Source organism: Lissotriton vulgaris, chromosome 12, assembly GCF_964263255.1.
Source record: "Lissotriton vulgaris chromosome 12, aLisVul1.2, whole genome shotgun sequence".
Taxonomy (NCBI): Eukaryota; Metazoa; Chordata; class Amphibia; order Caudata; family Salamandridae; genus Lissotriton; species Lissotriton vulgaris.
Window position 1 is genome coordinate 783,252,767 of NC_141700.1, and position 14,762 is coordinate 783,267,528.

Below are 14,762 nucleotides of genomic sequence, written 5' to 3' on the forward strand. Positions count from 1 at the left end.
AGGCCCTGGTGTCCGCATACCGGAATTAGTACAAACTTAGTGGGGTACATGTGAAGTCCAGTGGTTTGACCAAATACACGCAGGATCTGTAGAATGTGGGTCCCGAGAACCATGGGTCGGGCTAATAAATCACCTGCAAAGGTGACCCTGATTCTTTAGAGCCTTATTATGCAGGATCTGATGAGCGCTGGGCAGAACTTGATCTGTATATCGCCATTTGGATTTGTTTCTCTTCAGCCTAATTGTTTTAAGATTTAATTCAAACTTAAGCTAATAGTGGTGTAATGCAGTTTATTTTGTCCTATATTTTAAATAAATATATAATTAATTTACATGAATGTTTAAAATAAAAATATTCTTACTAACTGTTTTGTAGTTAAATAAACTTTGTTTTAAACTTTTTCCATGCTTTACTACAGTGAGCATCCTCAGTTGGGGTAGAGACATGTAAGTCTACACTTTTGAGTTTCTTTACCTTCTGATTTTCGAATAGCCAAAAGTAGAGAATGTACTTTAAAGTGCAAGAGTAAATTGCATGAGTAAATGATTCACAAGTGTAAGTTCACGTTGTGAATTGCACAGGCACAGTTCTTTATTCCAATGTGATATCAGGCAGTATTTCCTTGGCATGTTTCAATACTGATAAAGCGGTGCATTCCAATGGGTTACCAATCAGTCTTCCCTCTTGGCTTGTTTGTAGAGAGATACAGTGGAACATTCCAACATGTTAACAGCCTTTACTTTCTATTCCGCATCCAAACATAGTGTATATGTGTTTATTGTCCACACCCTTGTTCGGTGATGTCCTGATAGTTCACATACCTTTGTTGGATGACAACATTGCACATTCATTTGTTTGTTGTTTTAATATTACTCAAACACGTGTATAGTAATGGGATATCGCACAATACCCGTGCTTTGCGACTCTGTGTATTCACATATAGTTGGAAGCAGACTATTTGGAATATATGGACATTGTAGGAGTTGACAAGTCCTTTCTGGTGTACTATAGAGTTGGTATTGGGTTTCTCATCTCATTCTATGGTCAGAACAGAGCTTCAGATTAAACTCTATGGTTATCACAGCTCTTTAAACTCTATGGTTAGCACATAACTTTTGATTACAATGTTTAGACAACAGAATGCTTCTCTTCGAACTCTATGGTTAGCACAGGACATCTCATTGGAGATATACGTTCGATAGATACCACTCCGTAACCATACCTCAAAGTTGACATCACTGAAGGCAGCCGTTCCGAAGCCTGGACCCACGACCCGCACCACTGCCTCCTTGGCCACGTTCAGGATGGAGAAGCTGATGGTGAGGGCCCCCCAGTTCTTGGCGATGTAACCAATCAGACACTCAGAGTTGGGAGAGGAGACTTCCAGCTAGGATTGTAGTTGTAAACACATCAATTACATATAAGTAGTAACTTTGTTCTCTTCGTCAAAAATTATTTTATACTGAACACTGGAGTAATGAGCAGATATGGAGTAATGTGACCCCCAAAGATTTAGGTTAGCTATCGCCATAGACCATGAGTCTATAAGTGTTTTGACATTACAGTGCACATTTCATATTTAACTCAGGATTGGAAAGGGCGATATTTGCAGCCAACATTCTGGCAACTGGCATTATGGAGTTCAGCAAAAACATACAGAACTATTTCATGCAAAGGGAGAGAATTTATGAAGGGGTTTGACCTCTATTGCCCTTTTCCATCCTTCAAAAGGACCCAGACCTTTTATCCCCTCAATCAACCTCATCAAGGGTAAGGAACCTGGGAATTCTCCACAAATCCAAACCCTTCTCTGTCGTCCATGTCAACACAGTGATCAGTTGATGTTCTCTCTCAACACTGGATCTTACCAGGACTGCAAACTGACCAGTGTGTGGAAAGGCTAAAGCTGGTGTCATCCAACAGCACAAATGATTAAATGTGGAGTCCAGCCAGAGTTCTACCATGCGTATGTACATTGGCCTACATAATAACAGGAAAAGCTTGAATTGTATCTAATTAACCCAGTGCCATCCAAGATTCTAGCCCCAGTTGTACAAAGTGCTCTTGCAGATGCAAATCCTGTGATCTGCAAAATCAGAGGCTATGCTACCGCAAAAGCACAAGTCTCAATGCACAAAACATACCTTTTGAGTCGAAAAAGATACTCCGTGAGTCAGAAAGGTCTTTCCGACAGGGAAACAACAACCTCGAAATCACTTCCACCAAACTTAGGAAACGTGCCCTCTTTTATAACTCTGAGCCGTCCATTTCCGTGTTTGTCGAGCATCAGCACTGTCCCCACATCTGTGCACTACCGCACACGGGGGTGACAGCATTATGTACCCTGAAGACACAGAGTTATTATTCAGATCAGACAATGATGGCTGTGCAAGGTCTTGCACTGTATCCTTTATCTGGAATGGGCTGGTGCACAACAAATTGAAATTCATTGCAAATAAAACAAAGGACTTCGTTGTGAATGGATGGACTGATATGTGATTCATCTTGGCCAACCACACTGGGCCACTACATCCCTTTAATGTGAATTCATACTTATTCAGCCCAACCACAGTGAAAAGGATATTATTTACATTTCATAAGAATTTTATAACCATTCTTATTACTTCTTTTCTGCAGTGACGTGAATTATACACAAACATATTCGTCATATTCTGCAGTACTTGATAATCTCATTTCATTAATAGTCCATTGCAGTCTAGCCCAAGTGGGCACACAAATTCATAATAGTTCAGCCCAAGTGGGCCCATTGGTCACTGTAACCATAATTGAATCCTTCCAAAGGTGTAAAGTCTTGATAATTTTTTGTGGTCCCATATACTCTTAATCACCCTAAGTTCCAAGACAAACAAAAAACATAATAGTGAAAAAAGTGTAAAGTGCTGAAGTAAAATTTCTTTTTATACATTTAAAATATTTTACAGTTTTAGGATGTATTTCATTGAAAGAAGCATTTCTGTCCAGATCATTCACTTGTCTCTTAATCACGCTATATGTACTGCTAATTCCTCATTCGAATTCATGCCTACGGGTTGTAGGGTTTCAAAGTCGATAATATATCTGGACTCCAGTATTCTTAACTGATGTAATCTGTCCCCACCTCTTACTGACTGTTTGACAGAATCTAACACCACGTAGGTTAACAGATTATCATTTTGGCCATGATGGGTTTTAAAATGTCGAGCAAATGGATACTGCTCATTGTTATTTCGAATAGCTCTCTTATGCTCTAGCACTCTTATCTTTGCCCTGTGTATTGTGCTACGGATATAATATTTTTGGCAGGGACAGATAAGACAGTATACACAATAATCTGTATTACAATCAAAGGGCCCTTTGATAGAAAACACTCTTGTGCTGTTGGCTACTTTGATATTAGCACAATTTTTACTTCCCTTACATGCTTTGCATTTCATACAGCATTCAAATCCCCCTGAGATTCTGTTAGGCTTACTCAGCAGTGATGAAATCGCATGATTACTTAATTCATCCTTCAGTGATTTCTATTTCCTGAAGGTGATTTGTGGGTTATCATTCAAGCATTTCTGCAAGCAGCTATCAGTTTTTAAAATAGGCCAGTTTTGTGTTAGTATTTTACGCACTTGGTAAGCCTGCCCTGAGTATGTAGTGATAACCCTCACTGTATTTGTGCTTGTCTCTAACGTTCTTTGTTTTGGTGTCAGTAGATCTGCTCTCTATACTTTGCTAACTTTTTCAATTGCTTGATCAATTGTCTTTTTAGTGTACCCTCTCTCTATAAATCTACCACACATCAGTGCTTTCTCTTTCTCAAATTCCTCAGTAGTACTGTTGTTCCTTTTGGCTCTTAATAATTCCCCATAAGGGATGCTTTGAATTAAGCTATAAGGATGGGCACTTGAGGCGAATAAAAGACTATTGCCAGCTGTTGTCTTCCTGTGGAGTTTAGTTACCAATCTATGATTCTGTACTTCAACTTCAACATCAAGGAATACCACCTTTTTCTTGCTAATATGTGATGTCAATTCGATATTCCAGTCATTTTTATTTAGGGAGGATATAAAGGTTTTTACACTGGACTTGTCACCTCTCCATATTAGAAAAATGTCGTCTATGAATCGAGTCCAAAGAATCACCTGCTCTCCCTGGAAATCTTGGCTACTGGACATCTTCTCCTTCCACCAGCCCATGAATAAATTCGCATAGCTGGGGGCGAAGCAGGTGCCCATCCCGTGCCCTGTGTCTGCCTGTACAATTTGTCATTGAAGAAGAAAAAGTTGTTTGTTAAACAATAGTAAGCCACATCTACTAACATCTCAGTGTGTAATAATGTTGTTATGGATCTAGCCCTGAGAAAGTGTCTCATGGCTTGAATGCCTAAATCATGCCTTATCGATGTATACAAGCTTGTTACATCAAGTGTAACCAATAAAATCTCCGGTTCCCAAGTTAAATCATTGATCATATTGAGGAAATGCATAGTATCCCTTAAATAGGCTGGAAGAAAAACTACAAAAGGTCTCAAAAAGAAGTCTATGTATTTCGATGTCATCTCCAATTGGGACCCCATTGATGACACAATAGGCCTGCCTGGTGGTACTGTAGGGTTTTTGTGGAGTTTTGGTAGGAGATATAAAATTGGGGTATTAGGGTGTTTGCACCTCAAACTATTGAATTCTCCTTTTTCCAATATTCCACTCTCATGCCACTGAAGCAACATATCATCATACTTCAAATGTGATGCTGCTACTTCCTCTTGGGATGCTGGCTGGTAGCATATACCATCATTGAGCTGACGAAGACCTTCTTGTAAGTAATCAGATTTGCCCCACATGACAACATTTCCACCTTTGTGCGATTGACGGATTACAATGGAACTATCGTTCTTGAGGCTATCCAATGCTTTTAACTGTGGCATAGTCAAATTATGTTTGGCCAAACCTTTTTTGCAATAGCGTAGCTTTTTCAAATCTCTAATAACACTTTTCTCAAATACATCTATTGCATCACAGTGTATTATTGGTAAAAATGTAGACTTAGGTTTGAAGCCACTCTTACATGGTTTGTCTATTGTCATATCCAAATTATCTAGATTCAATAAAGGATCGTCATGATGTTCAATATCCTCATCTAATTCAGTTACAGTTTGTAATGTCTCAATGTCTGATATACTCAGAGTCCCCTGTAATTCGGCTCCTGCTTCTGTATCTCTGTTAGGCGCATGAAATTGAAACCACTATTTTAGTTTCAACTTACGGACAAAACAGAATGTATCTATGCGAGTTTGTACATAGTCCATTTTTCGCATGGAACAAAATGACAGTCCTAACGCCAATAGATCAATATCAGTAGTTGTTAACTCACGTTTCGATAAATTGATCACAGTCATTTCATTCCTCTTCTGGCTCTGGTAACCATTGGACCGGGTTTGTTGGAATCTTCTTTTCCTTCTCCCCTTGCTTTTTTGTTCCTCTGAATCCTCCGGATCTGCCTCGAAAGCCTCATCCTCGGCCCCTCCGAAAATCTTGATCCTCTTGTCCCAAATGTGGATTTTGTTTCGCTTTGTTGAGCATTTGAAATTGTGTGAGGAAGTTGATCTTTCCTCATCCATTTGCTGAGGTTTGTTGTCTTCCTCTACCTCCAGATGCGTCAGACAGATTACCATCCGATATGTCGATCTCTTCTGCGGCTGTACTTTCGCCCTTTATTGTTGTGTTTCCTCTTGTTTCAGGTTGCTTGGATTCACTTGCCTTCTTGAACAAATGATCATACTTTTTATGAAATGTTAATGTTCTGCCCGACTGATAGTCTTTGAAGTCTCTGTAAAAACGAGTTAAAAATGTCTGCCATTATCACATTGGCCGTGGAGCCCAGTCCTACTTCCATGTTGAGGAACTTGTATGTAAATAGCACTTTCTTGATAACAGCTTTACCGTGACCAAGCCGTACCCGCGCAGGACCGCAGCCGAGATAGATGCCAGGAGCAACCGGATAACTGTGTACGATATATATATATATATATATATATATATATATATATATATATATATATATATATATATATATATATATTATATATATATATACATATATATATATATATATATATATATATATATATATATATATATATATATATATATAGTCACTCCAATTGCCTGGTTGCAGCCAATTGCAATATAAAATAACCGGCCACTCTCTATATTCGACTAAGCAGTGCAGGACAACCTCTGGGTATTTGGAAAAGAAAGTTGACTACTGGTCACATGGCTTTATGCACAATCCCTAGCCCTGTGTTGGCTCTAGGTATGAGAAGAACTTGAGGAGTTTCACTCTGGGGAGTTCTGTAGAGTTAGATGAAAACTCTGCAAGAGTCTGTGGAGTTCTGCAAGCATGCAGTAATCGTCATGTTACTCTGCTTTCGCTGTTTTTTCTGCATTGGGAGCTTGTTCCGCACTGCAAAATCAGTGTAAACGGCACCACGTGTGGCACCACAGGGCACTGCTTCTTTGCTGCTGCTCAACTAGATTCTTTACTCGAGCTGCAGCTTTCTCACTGCGAACAGTTGCAACTGCCGCGACTGCCCATGTTGAGAAAATCTCGACGGATGCCCTCCTAGCACCAGGAAATGGCACTATAGCACCCCAATTCCGCCAAACATTTTTGGGCAGAGTTTCTCTGGAGATCTGCATTACAAGCGTAACGCAGAGTGAACAAAACTCTGCAAACTGCACCAGTGGAGCGGAATTTATCGTCCTCCCCTAGTTGGTTCGTCTCTGTATCCTTAGAGGTAGAGCATTGCCTGAAATGCATTTGCTTGGGGAGGTATTCACAGGAAATACGTTGCTTCAGCCAGCAACCTGCTTATACCAACCTAACATGATGTAAACTTGCCCCTCATTTATTTTTTGATGATTTTATATAGTACGGACATGGCCCAGGAGGATGAGAGCACTTTACAAGAGTAGAGTTACCAACAACCATTATGAAAATATATTAGAGATACAGCACAGGAAAGAGAAAAACAGATATTTGACAGTGTGTGGGGGATCAAAGATTTATCCCAAGTGCCTTTCAAAGAAAAGAGTCATAGGGGCTCCTTTACAATCCCCTTGCGCCGCCGGTGCGTCACTTTTAATATGGGGATAAGTGACGCGCCGGCGGCGCAAGTGGCTTGTAAATAAGTCCCTTAGTTCCTTTCTAGAGGTAGACTGTCATGGGGTCATAAGGGGGGTGATAAGGAGGGTCAGAGGGAGGGTGCTCCAGGTTCTTGAAATGCTTCCAGAGAATGATTGGTTCATGTATTGTTCTCATCTGATGGTGGGAGACTCCAGGAGAAGGGATTGTGCGATGCTTGAACCCCATTTTGTGCCCAAGATTTTAAAATTTCCAGTTAGGTCGATTGTCGAAGAGGAATGCAGGCCCTTGTATGAGGTGCAGACAGTTTTAAGTCGAGCTCTCGTCTCAATAGGAATCCCTTGTGGGGATAGCAGGATAGGTCTGATGTGGTCAAATTTCTGGTTTCCAGTAACAACGCGGACCACAGCATGCAGCACTGCTCACAGTGGAGCTAAATGTGCTTTGGATTGCTCGAAAGGAGTGAGTTCCCATAGTCCAGCCTGGAGAGAACCAACAACTGAACAAATGACAAAGTCTTGATCTGGAATTAGCTTCTCGAACCTCTCAGGGAAGGCCTAGTTAGAACTGAGCACTCCTAGCCGTGACCGTGATTTGCCTCTGGAGGTTGAGCCAATTGTCAAGGATGAAGCCGAGTGACTTGGCCTTTTGAACAGTGGTGGGTTGGCACAACAGGACAGAAAAGGATTCTATCCATTCCTGTACAGGCAGGTTGGATTTCTTCGCAGATATGAGAATGACATTTTGTTTTTACATGGTGAAAGTGAAGGTGCTGAGTTGAAATGTGAAGTGTGGCTCAATGGTTAGAGCGGCAGACCCTGATGCAGAGGTCTGGCCTGGGACCAGGGTTCAATTCCCGCCTTGGCGGGTCTTTGGCTCAATTTCCTTGTACCTGATAATTCTCACCTCGGTGCCTATTCTAATCATGGGTCCAACTCTGCAACTCTGGGCTATAGCTTGCTTAATCTCCACAACGGCCCCAACAGTGCTGGGGTGCCTGGCTTCACATTGGGGGTGCCCAGGAGTGGACATTTCACAGGGAAAAGCCAGGAAGGGTTCCACAGTGGTATGAGTACAGCGCCAGGACGCCCCTTTGCTGGGACAGCAGTGCGCTTTACAAATCAAATTAATTTCATATAATTTCAAATTCATTTTTGAATTCTTGCCTCGTGGTGGTCTTATAAGTACAGATGTGGCACACAATGTTCCTTGCCTTTCTTTTTTTTTTAATACAGGGTCCAAAGGAACGTGAAATAAAGAATAACGTGTTTTTGAAACAGTTTCAAAAGTATTGTAAAAATCATATTTATTTCATTTCAGAGAGCAAGCCCAGATTCCTGAGTCATATCATTTGATCTCAAACACAGCTCATGGGAAGCTCAGGAACCAGATGGATTTTGCCAGTCCTTTTTTTAATTTTTTTTTTTATTGATTTTATGGCAGAGGAAAGTTGCATAATAGGAGATACAGACAATAACTACAGATATTACAGTACAATAATTCATCAGAGGACAAAAGGAAAAAGGAATAATAAACGGTAATTAATACAAAGACAGCCTGATTATATCCAGTTTGTTATCGGTGACCATAATTTTTGTCCAAAGATCTTTCTTTTCCGGCCCTTAAGTTTATACACAGCATTTTCCAACCGATAGATACTTAACAGTTTGGATTGCCAATGATAAAACGTTGGTGGATCGGCGTCTAGCCACCGCGAAGTTATGCAGAATCGATATGCAGACATAGCTATAAATATAAAACCATCTTCCTCAGCTGTCTTGTTAATTTGATCGGTTTGAATTCCAAACATTACGAATTCAGGTGATAGAACAACAGTCGATTCCAAAATAATATTTAAAAAATCTTGCACTTTGGTTACAAATTGAATTTATTTCGTACAACAAAAAAACATATGAATTGAATCAGCAGCCAGAAATCCACAACGACTGCAGTTGATACCCTTCTGAGCCTTCCATTTCACAAATTTTTAACGGTGTATAATACAGGTCGAAAATAGACATGAAATGCTGGCTTTTGAGTGATCCGTTAAATAGCACCTTACAGCCCACCTCTAAGGATCTAAATATATCGACTCTCTCGATCCCCAGACTTCTTTGCCATTTGTCTGCAAACACATCTAGATTATCTGGCATTCTGTTTACCATTATTCGATATAATACACCAATTCGATCTTTTTTCCTGCAGCTTTCCAACACGCCAGTCCTTAGGAAATTGTTTAGAGCCACAACTCCAGGGAACTTGTTTAGAAATGCCAACCCTTAGAACAAGTTTAGAGCTTTCAATGTGATCCTTTTCCCAGGAGCAGTGCTTATCCAAAGAGGAGAGAAATGTAAGGATGCAGACAGACCCAGGGTGACAGAACAAACGTGTGAGGTCGAGTCATAGGCTCTTGTTCAGCAAGGCTCGGATCAGTTCCCAGGGAACTGAGAATCCTTTTTATGACAAATTTTCATTCATCATATGCCAGCATGGGCTAGTAAAGAAAAGGCCAGATGGACCTATGCCCTACGGTAAGACGGAAGGCATCCCTAATTATGGTAAGGTGAGCATCTCCTAAGGATGCCAGATGTGTGCCGACCTCTGGATGACTCGCGTGCTGACCAAGATGAATGTGGGCCTTGTTTAGAGTTCAGGAGTCTCTGAAAATCCTTCAAATTTGGGAGGAAATGTTAAACAAGGAAATAAATCTACCCATTGCATGTCCTCCATCAGAGGTATATTAAGGGGAGGAATCAAGCCTGTAGACTGCACTCCATTTTTTTGTATTTCATCTATAATTTGGAGGATTTTCCCCTGAACTCTAAACCATGCTGTGCGTATGTGGAATGAAATACAAAGCCTCCACCTGGTCCCAGAGGTAAGTGGGATAGGTCTGATCTCTTCAAGAGAATTGCATCCTGTTGTGGTACTGAGCCTGGAGTCTGGAGACCATCCCAGAAGGGTTTGATTGCTGAGAGCTACAGAGGAGAACTGCAGAAGAGCTCCAGTGTGCTATGAAGTACTTTAATCAAGCCCTTCAGCAAGAAGAGCTAACCTTGTCAAAAGAGATGTTGGCATCTAGTGTTGTGTTGTACTGTTATAGCCAGGTCATTTGGGACCAGTCCTAAAGATTGCCTAAAGGCACCTGCTCTGATGCTGTGTCTAGGGCCTAAGGACCTTCCTGGAAGTGTTTGACACTCTCATTGCTGTGCTTTGGAGGTTTGGGACATATGGCGACCAGTGCTGAAGATCTACTTCGATACCCAGAGTGAGTGTGACCTGCTGGTGGTGAAGATGATCTGTCCAAAACTTTTATGACTTACAAAACTACACTTACTTTACAGATCAATCCATTGCCAAGATGGCGGCGCGGTAGGACGCGAGTCTGTGTCCCTCCTGCGCTGCTATTCAATAGCTTTTTTCCAGAACCGACTCTCGGGGCCATCCACCCATGATTTCTGTTGGCGAACGCACAGGGGTGTGCTGGGAGCCTGGAGGGAGACTCTCGCAGCCGATCTGCTGCTGGGCTGCGGCATCAGAACTCTGATGTGTTCGGGGCTGTCTCGGACCTGAACGCGGCCTGGTGGAGCTGCAGCATTGCCTTGGCTGTGGCCGGGAGCAAAGCGATTGGCACACGCTGAGAGAGGTGTCCCCTGTGGTGCACGAAAGATGGCTGAGTGTGTGCAGAGTCCGGGACGGTGGTGGAAGAGCCCGGTACTGGCTGTCAGCAATCCCCAGCGGAGGTCAGTGCGGCGGAGCCTGAACCGAGTGGCCCCCTTGGGCACACGGCCGAGGTAGACCTTATCCGGTGTCCGGGGGCCGCGGTTAAGCGCTGCCATATCCCCTGGTGGAGGCGACCCAGGTCTCGGGAGGCGTGCCCCGAGCTCGCGCTCTTTAGCTGGAGCCCTTCTGGTGTGCGGTGGCCGGTGGAAAGCGCCTGTAGGGAAGCAGGGCCTACTCGGTTCGCAAGTTGTCGGACGTCGCACGTTAGATCAGCCCTCGTGGTGTCTGCAGATGGCGAAAGCTGTCCCTGGTTCATGCCGTGCGAAGAGCGGTGTGATTGCTGGACGCCTGCAGCCCATTGACTCTGGGGAGAAGTTTGCGGGACCCGTGGGCGCAAGGAGCCCCTCCCTGGTCAAGAAGGCAGTACCTGGCACATACTAGTGGGCTTCAGCTCTTTCACCCCCCCAGAGGTGTCAGACGCGGACCAGAGTCTGAGCGGTCCGCGACTCGGTGGACCGAGGTGACAATGGAGGCGGAGCCAAGAGACAGTGAAGCACCTAGCGGAGCGGGGGAAGAGTAGTCACTTGAATCGCAGCGACCAGACGACAGCCTAGGGTGGTACAGAGCAGATGAGATACAGGGCACAAAGGGGCAGGAACTGGTGACTCTGTGCTTTGTGGTCTGGAGGGGCCGCCTGGTCTAGGCAGTTTGGGAGGCTTGGCTTAGGCGACTTCAGGCCCGTGGCGTACATAGTGAGAGATGAGCCCCCATGGGAGGGACGGAAGAGAGAGCCTTGACCAGAGGCCCAGTAGCCTGCGATACGACGACTAGGCGGAGGTGGAGAAGCACATAGTGGTCTAACACACAGAACAAAGCTGAAAGTGAGGTGACTGAGACCAGATCAGATAGTGCTGTGCTTGGATCCGAGAGGCATTGCGGCACGGAGGACTCGACATGGTGGCAGCAAGGGCCCGTAAAGAGAAATCATTAAAAGAGCTCCTCCATAAACAATCCGGCCATTCCGCAAGTCAAGGTGAGAAAGGGTCTAGTCAAATGGAAGGCGATGACTCCCCAGTGACCAAAGCTTTCATGGTGGAGTTATTCACAGCCATAAAAGAGGATATCCAGGAGCTCAGATCAAAACTAACTGCTGACCTAAAGGAGGTTCGACGCGATCTGGATGACATAGGAGAGAGGATGGTGACCCTGGAGGAGCACGATGTCGGCAGGGAAGAAGATATCTACCAACTGCAACAGTATATGTTGCGCCTCCGCGAACAGAACATTGAACTCCAGGCCCATGCAGAGGACCTGGCAAACCGTTCCAGACGGAACAACGTGAGGATCAGGGTTGTTCCGTGGAAGTAGGAAGGCGACGATCTTAGAGCTTATGTCAGGGCCTTATTCTAACAGATCCTCAGGGAGGAGGAGGTTTTGGACATTCAAATGGGCTGGATCCATTGGGTGGGCCTCCCCCGTGGTAACAAAGCCCTGCTTCCTGATATTCTTGTGTGTGTACATGACTTTCAACTGAAAGAGCGCATCATCTGGAAGGACCGTGAGCAGCAACCCGTGCAGTTTCGCGGTCATTAACCAGCTATATTTCAGGATCTAGTGGCCTCCACACTTGTTAAACGAAAAGCGTTTAAACCGGTAACCAATTACCTCTGCGTAAAGAACATTCCTTACTCTTGGGGCCACCCGTTTCATCTGATATTCAAATATCAAGGAAAGCTCCTACATATCAGATCACTGGAGGAAGCGCTGGCGACCCTGGGTATTGACAATGCCCCATCGGCGGAAAGGGCAGATCGACCGAACCCTCGGCGTGACCGCCGCACTTCGGGATGGCAGCAGGTTGGTAAGACATCACCAAGATATACGCCTGACCAAGCTGCAAGCGTCCAGGAGAGAGAGGCGGTGCTTTCTTCTTTGTCACAGGTTACAGAGTGCCCCAACACCCTGTGACATTCCTAGCTGATGGCTCCGGAGTGTGCTCATTGACGGACATTGGAGGGACGGAAAGGATCATTCGATTTGGGGCACTGCCTTTCCCCCGGTGTCAAAGTGGATGCGAGAGGACTCCTTTGTGGACTAGACAATACTCGCAGCCACGACCCCCTAGAATTTAACCACTGTGATGAACTTTAGTCATTTTGTTGGATTTTCCCTTTTAGGCACTGTGCCGTTTGTTATTATTTGGGGATTGTTTGGGGTTTTTATGGGGTCTCCGCATCAGTTCTCACGTGGGGAGGGCATGTTACAGGGCAAACCGTGGTGCCTCTTGTGGTGCAATTGTTTCTCAGGCTCAGCTCACACTCTGCGTAGCAACTTCCAAGCTATCCAATGGGTAGAGATCTGAAGATAATTAGTGTGAACGTTCGGGGGTTGAGCAATCCTGTGAAGCGCGTGGCAGTGCTCACCCTCCTTGAAAACACCAATAGTGATATCTGCCTACTCCAAGAGACCCACCCACTGCCCAAAGATACCATGCGCATTCAAGATAAGTGATTCCCACAGCAATTTTGGTCCTCTGGGCCGTCCAAAAAGAATGGGGTAGCTGTCCTGATTGGTGCTCGCTGCCCGTGCAAAGTAATATCGACTGTGGCAGAAATAAAGGGCCGGTTACTGGCAATCAGGGTACAATGGAGTGAATCACACCTTACACTAGGATCGCTATACGCCCCTAATGAGAAACAGGAACCCTTCCTGCTATCGGCCTTGACTGAGGTACTTGCTTCCCCAGACGTTGCGATATTGTTTGGGGGCGATTTAAATCTGGTAATGGACCCGTGTTGGACCTAGATTACCCAAGCCTACATATGGTAGCTTGGCACAGTAGTGGTCTACAGCTAACTCAAGGCGTTGGCTAAGTACTTACAAGTCTCACCCACAGTAACACAGTGATGAACCACTAAAATAAAGACACAACACCTCTGTTTGGAAAAATACCGTTACCTTTTATAAAAATAATATGGCTCTTTGGATTTTAAATCATACAGGTTACAACATCAATTTCTTTTAGGAGTAAACATTACACTTTTACTTGAGAAATTACTTTTCACTCCTCCTCCTGTGGAAAAAGGGCAGTAAACCACATTCAATTGACAAGGGTTCAGTAATGGAGAAGTGACACTCTTTTGGCACTGACAGAAACCCGTTAGATTTACACTGTGCAAGATTACACATTCACATCACCTAACTGGCATGTACATTTCATAACAGTCTCAGAGTGCTTTTTAGGGTTATTGGCCTGCTTCAGTAGTAATTTTCAAGACCCTAGTATCACTACCCTGTAACCAATTCTATAATTACTCTGGTGTATCAAGCTAACTCCCAGCTTTGATCAACCCTGGTTTCTACAATGAACTATTATTTCTTCTATTCACAATTTAGGATTTTCATTGGCAGTTCCCAGTTATCAGACTCTTTAGTGGCCCCTCTTCCCTGCTCCTTACTTTAGCGTGGGGACGATGCTGTCCCAGTCCCCACGCGTCACTGTTGCCTCAGGGCGCCTGCCGGCGTCCTCGCCTCACTCTGCCTCGGCTCCGCCGAACCGGCGCTTTGCTGGGGGGTCTGGCGGTGAATCGATTGGGGTCCCCAACTCTCCCTTCCCTGCTCGTGTCTGCTTCACACTTCGACACTCGAGCGGGGAGGGCAAAACGGAGCAACACGCCTGAGCCTTCTTTTCCCTCGCTCGCGCTGGCTCCTTCAGCTAGCGCTCGAGCGTGGGGGATCGGTGTCACTGACACGGCGCTCCAGGAAGCCTTCCGGCGCCTCCTCAGACACGCCGACAGTCGCGCTGATCCTCCGGTCATGCGCGGAAGCGCTCCGCGACGGCTCCGCCTCCTCAGCGACGCGCACTGCTCCGGGCCTGCTCACCTTGTTGCCCCTCCTTCCGGGG

General features: G+C 44.6%; 1 protein-coding gene across 3 annotated transcripts in view; it reads right to left on the minus strand.

The window, feature by feature from the left end:
• LOC147678708 (phospholipid scramblase family member 5-like) overlaps positions 1–14,762 on the minus strand; it is a 250,081-nt gene that overhangs the window by 10,494 nt on the left and 224,825 nt on the right. For 2 of the 3 annotated variants that reach the window (XM_086946158.1, XM_086946157.1), the window contains exon 6: positions 1,224–1,388. The exons of the other annotated variant lie outside the window; for it this stretch is intronic. In XM_086946158.1, coding sequence (XP_086802284.1) covers positions 1,224–1,388 — 165 coding nt within the window. The remainder of the gene's footprint in view (positions 1–1,223; positions 1,389–14,762) is intronic. 3 annotated transcript variants of the gene reach the window in all.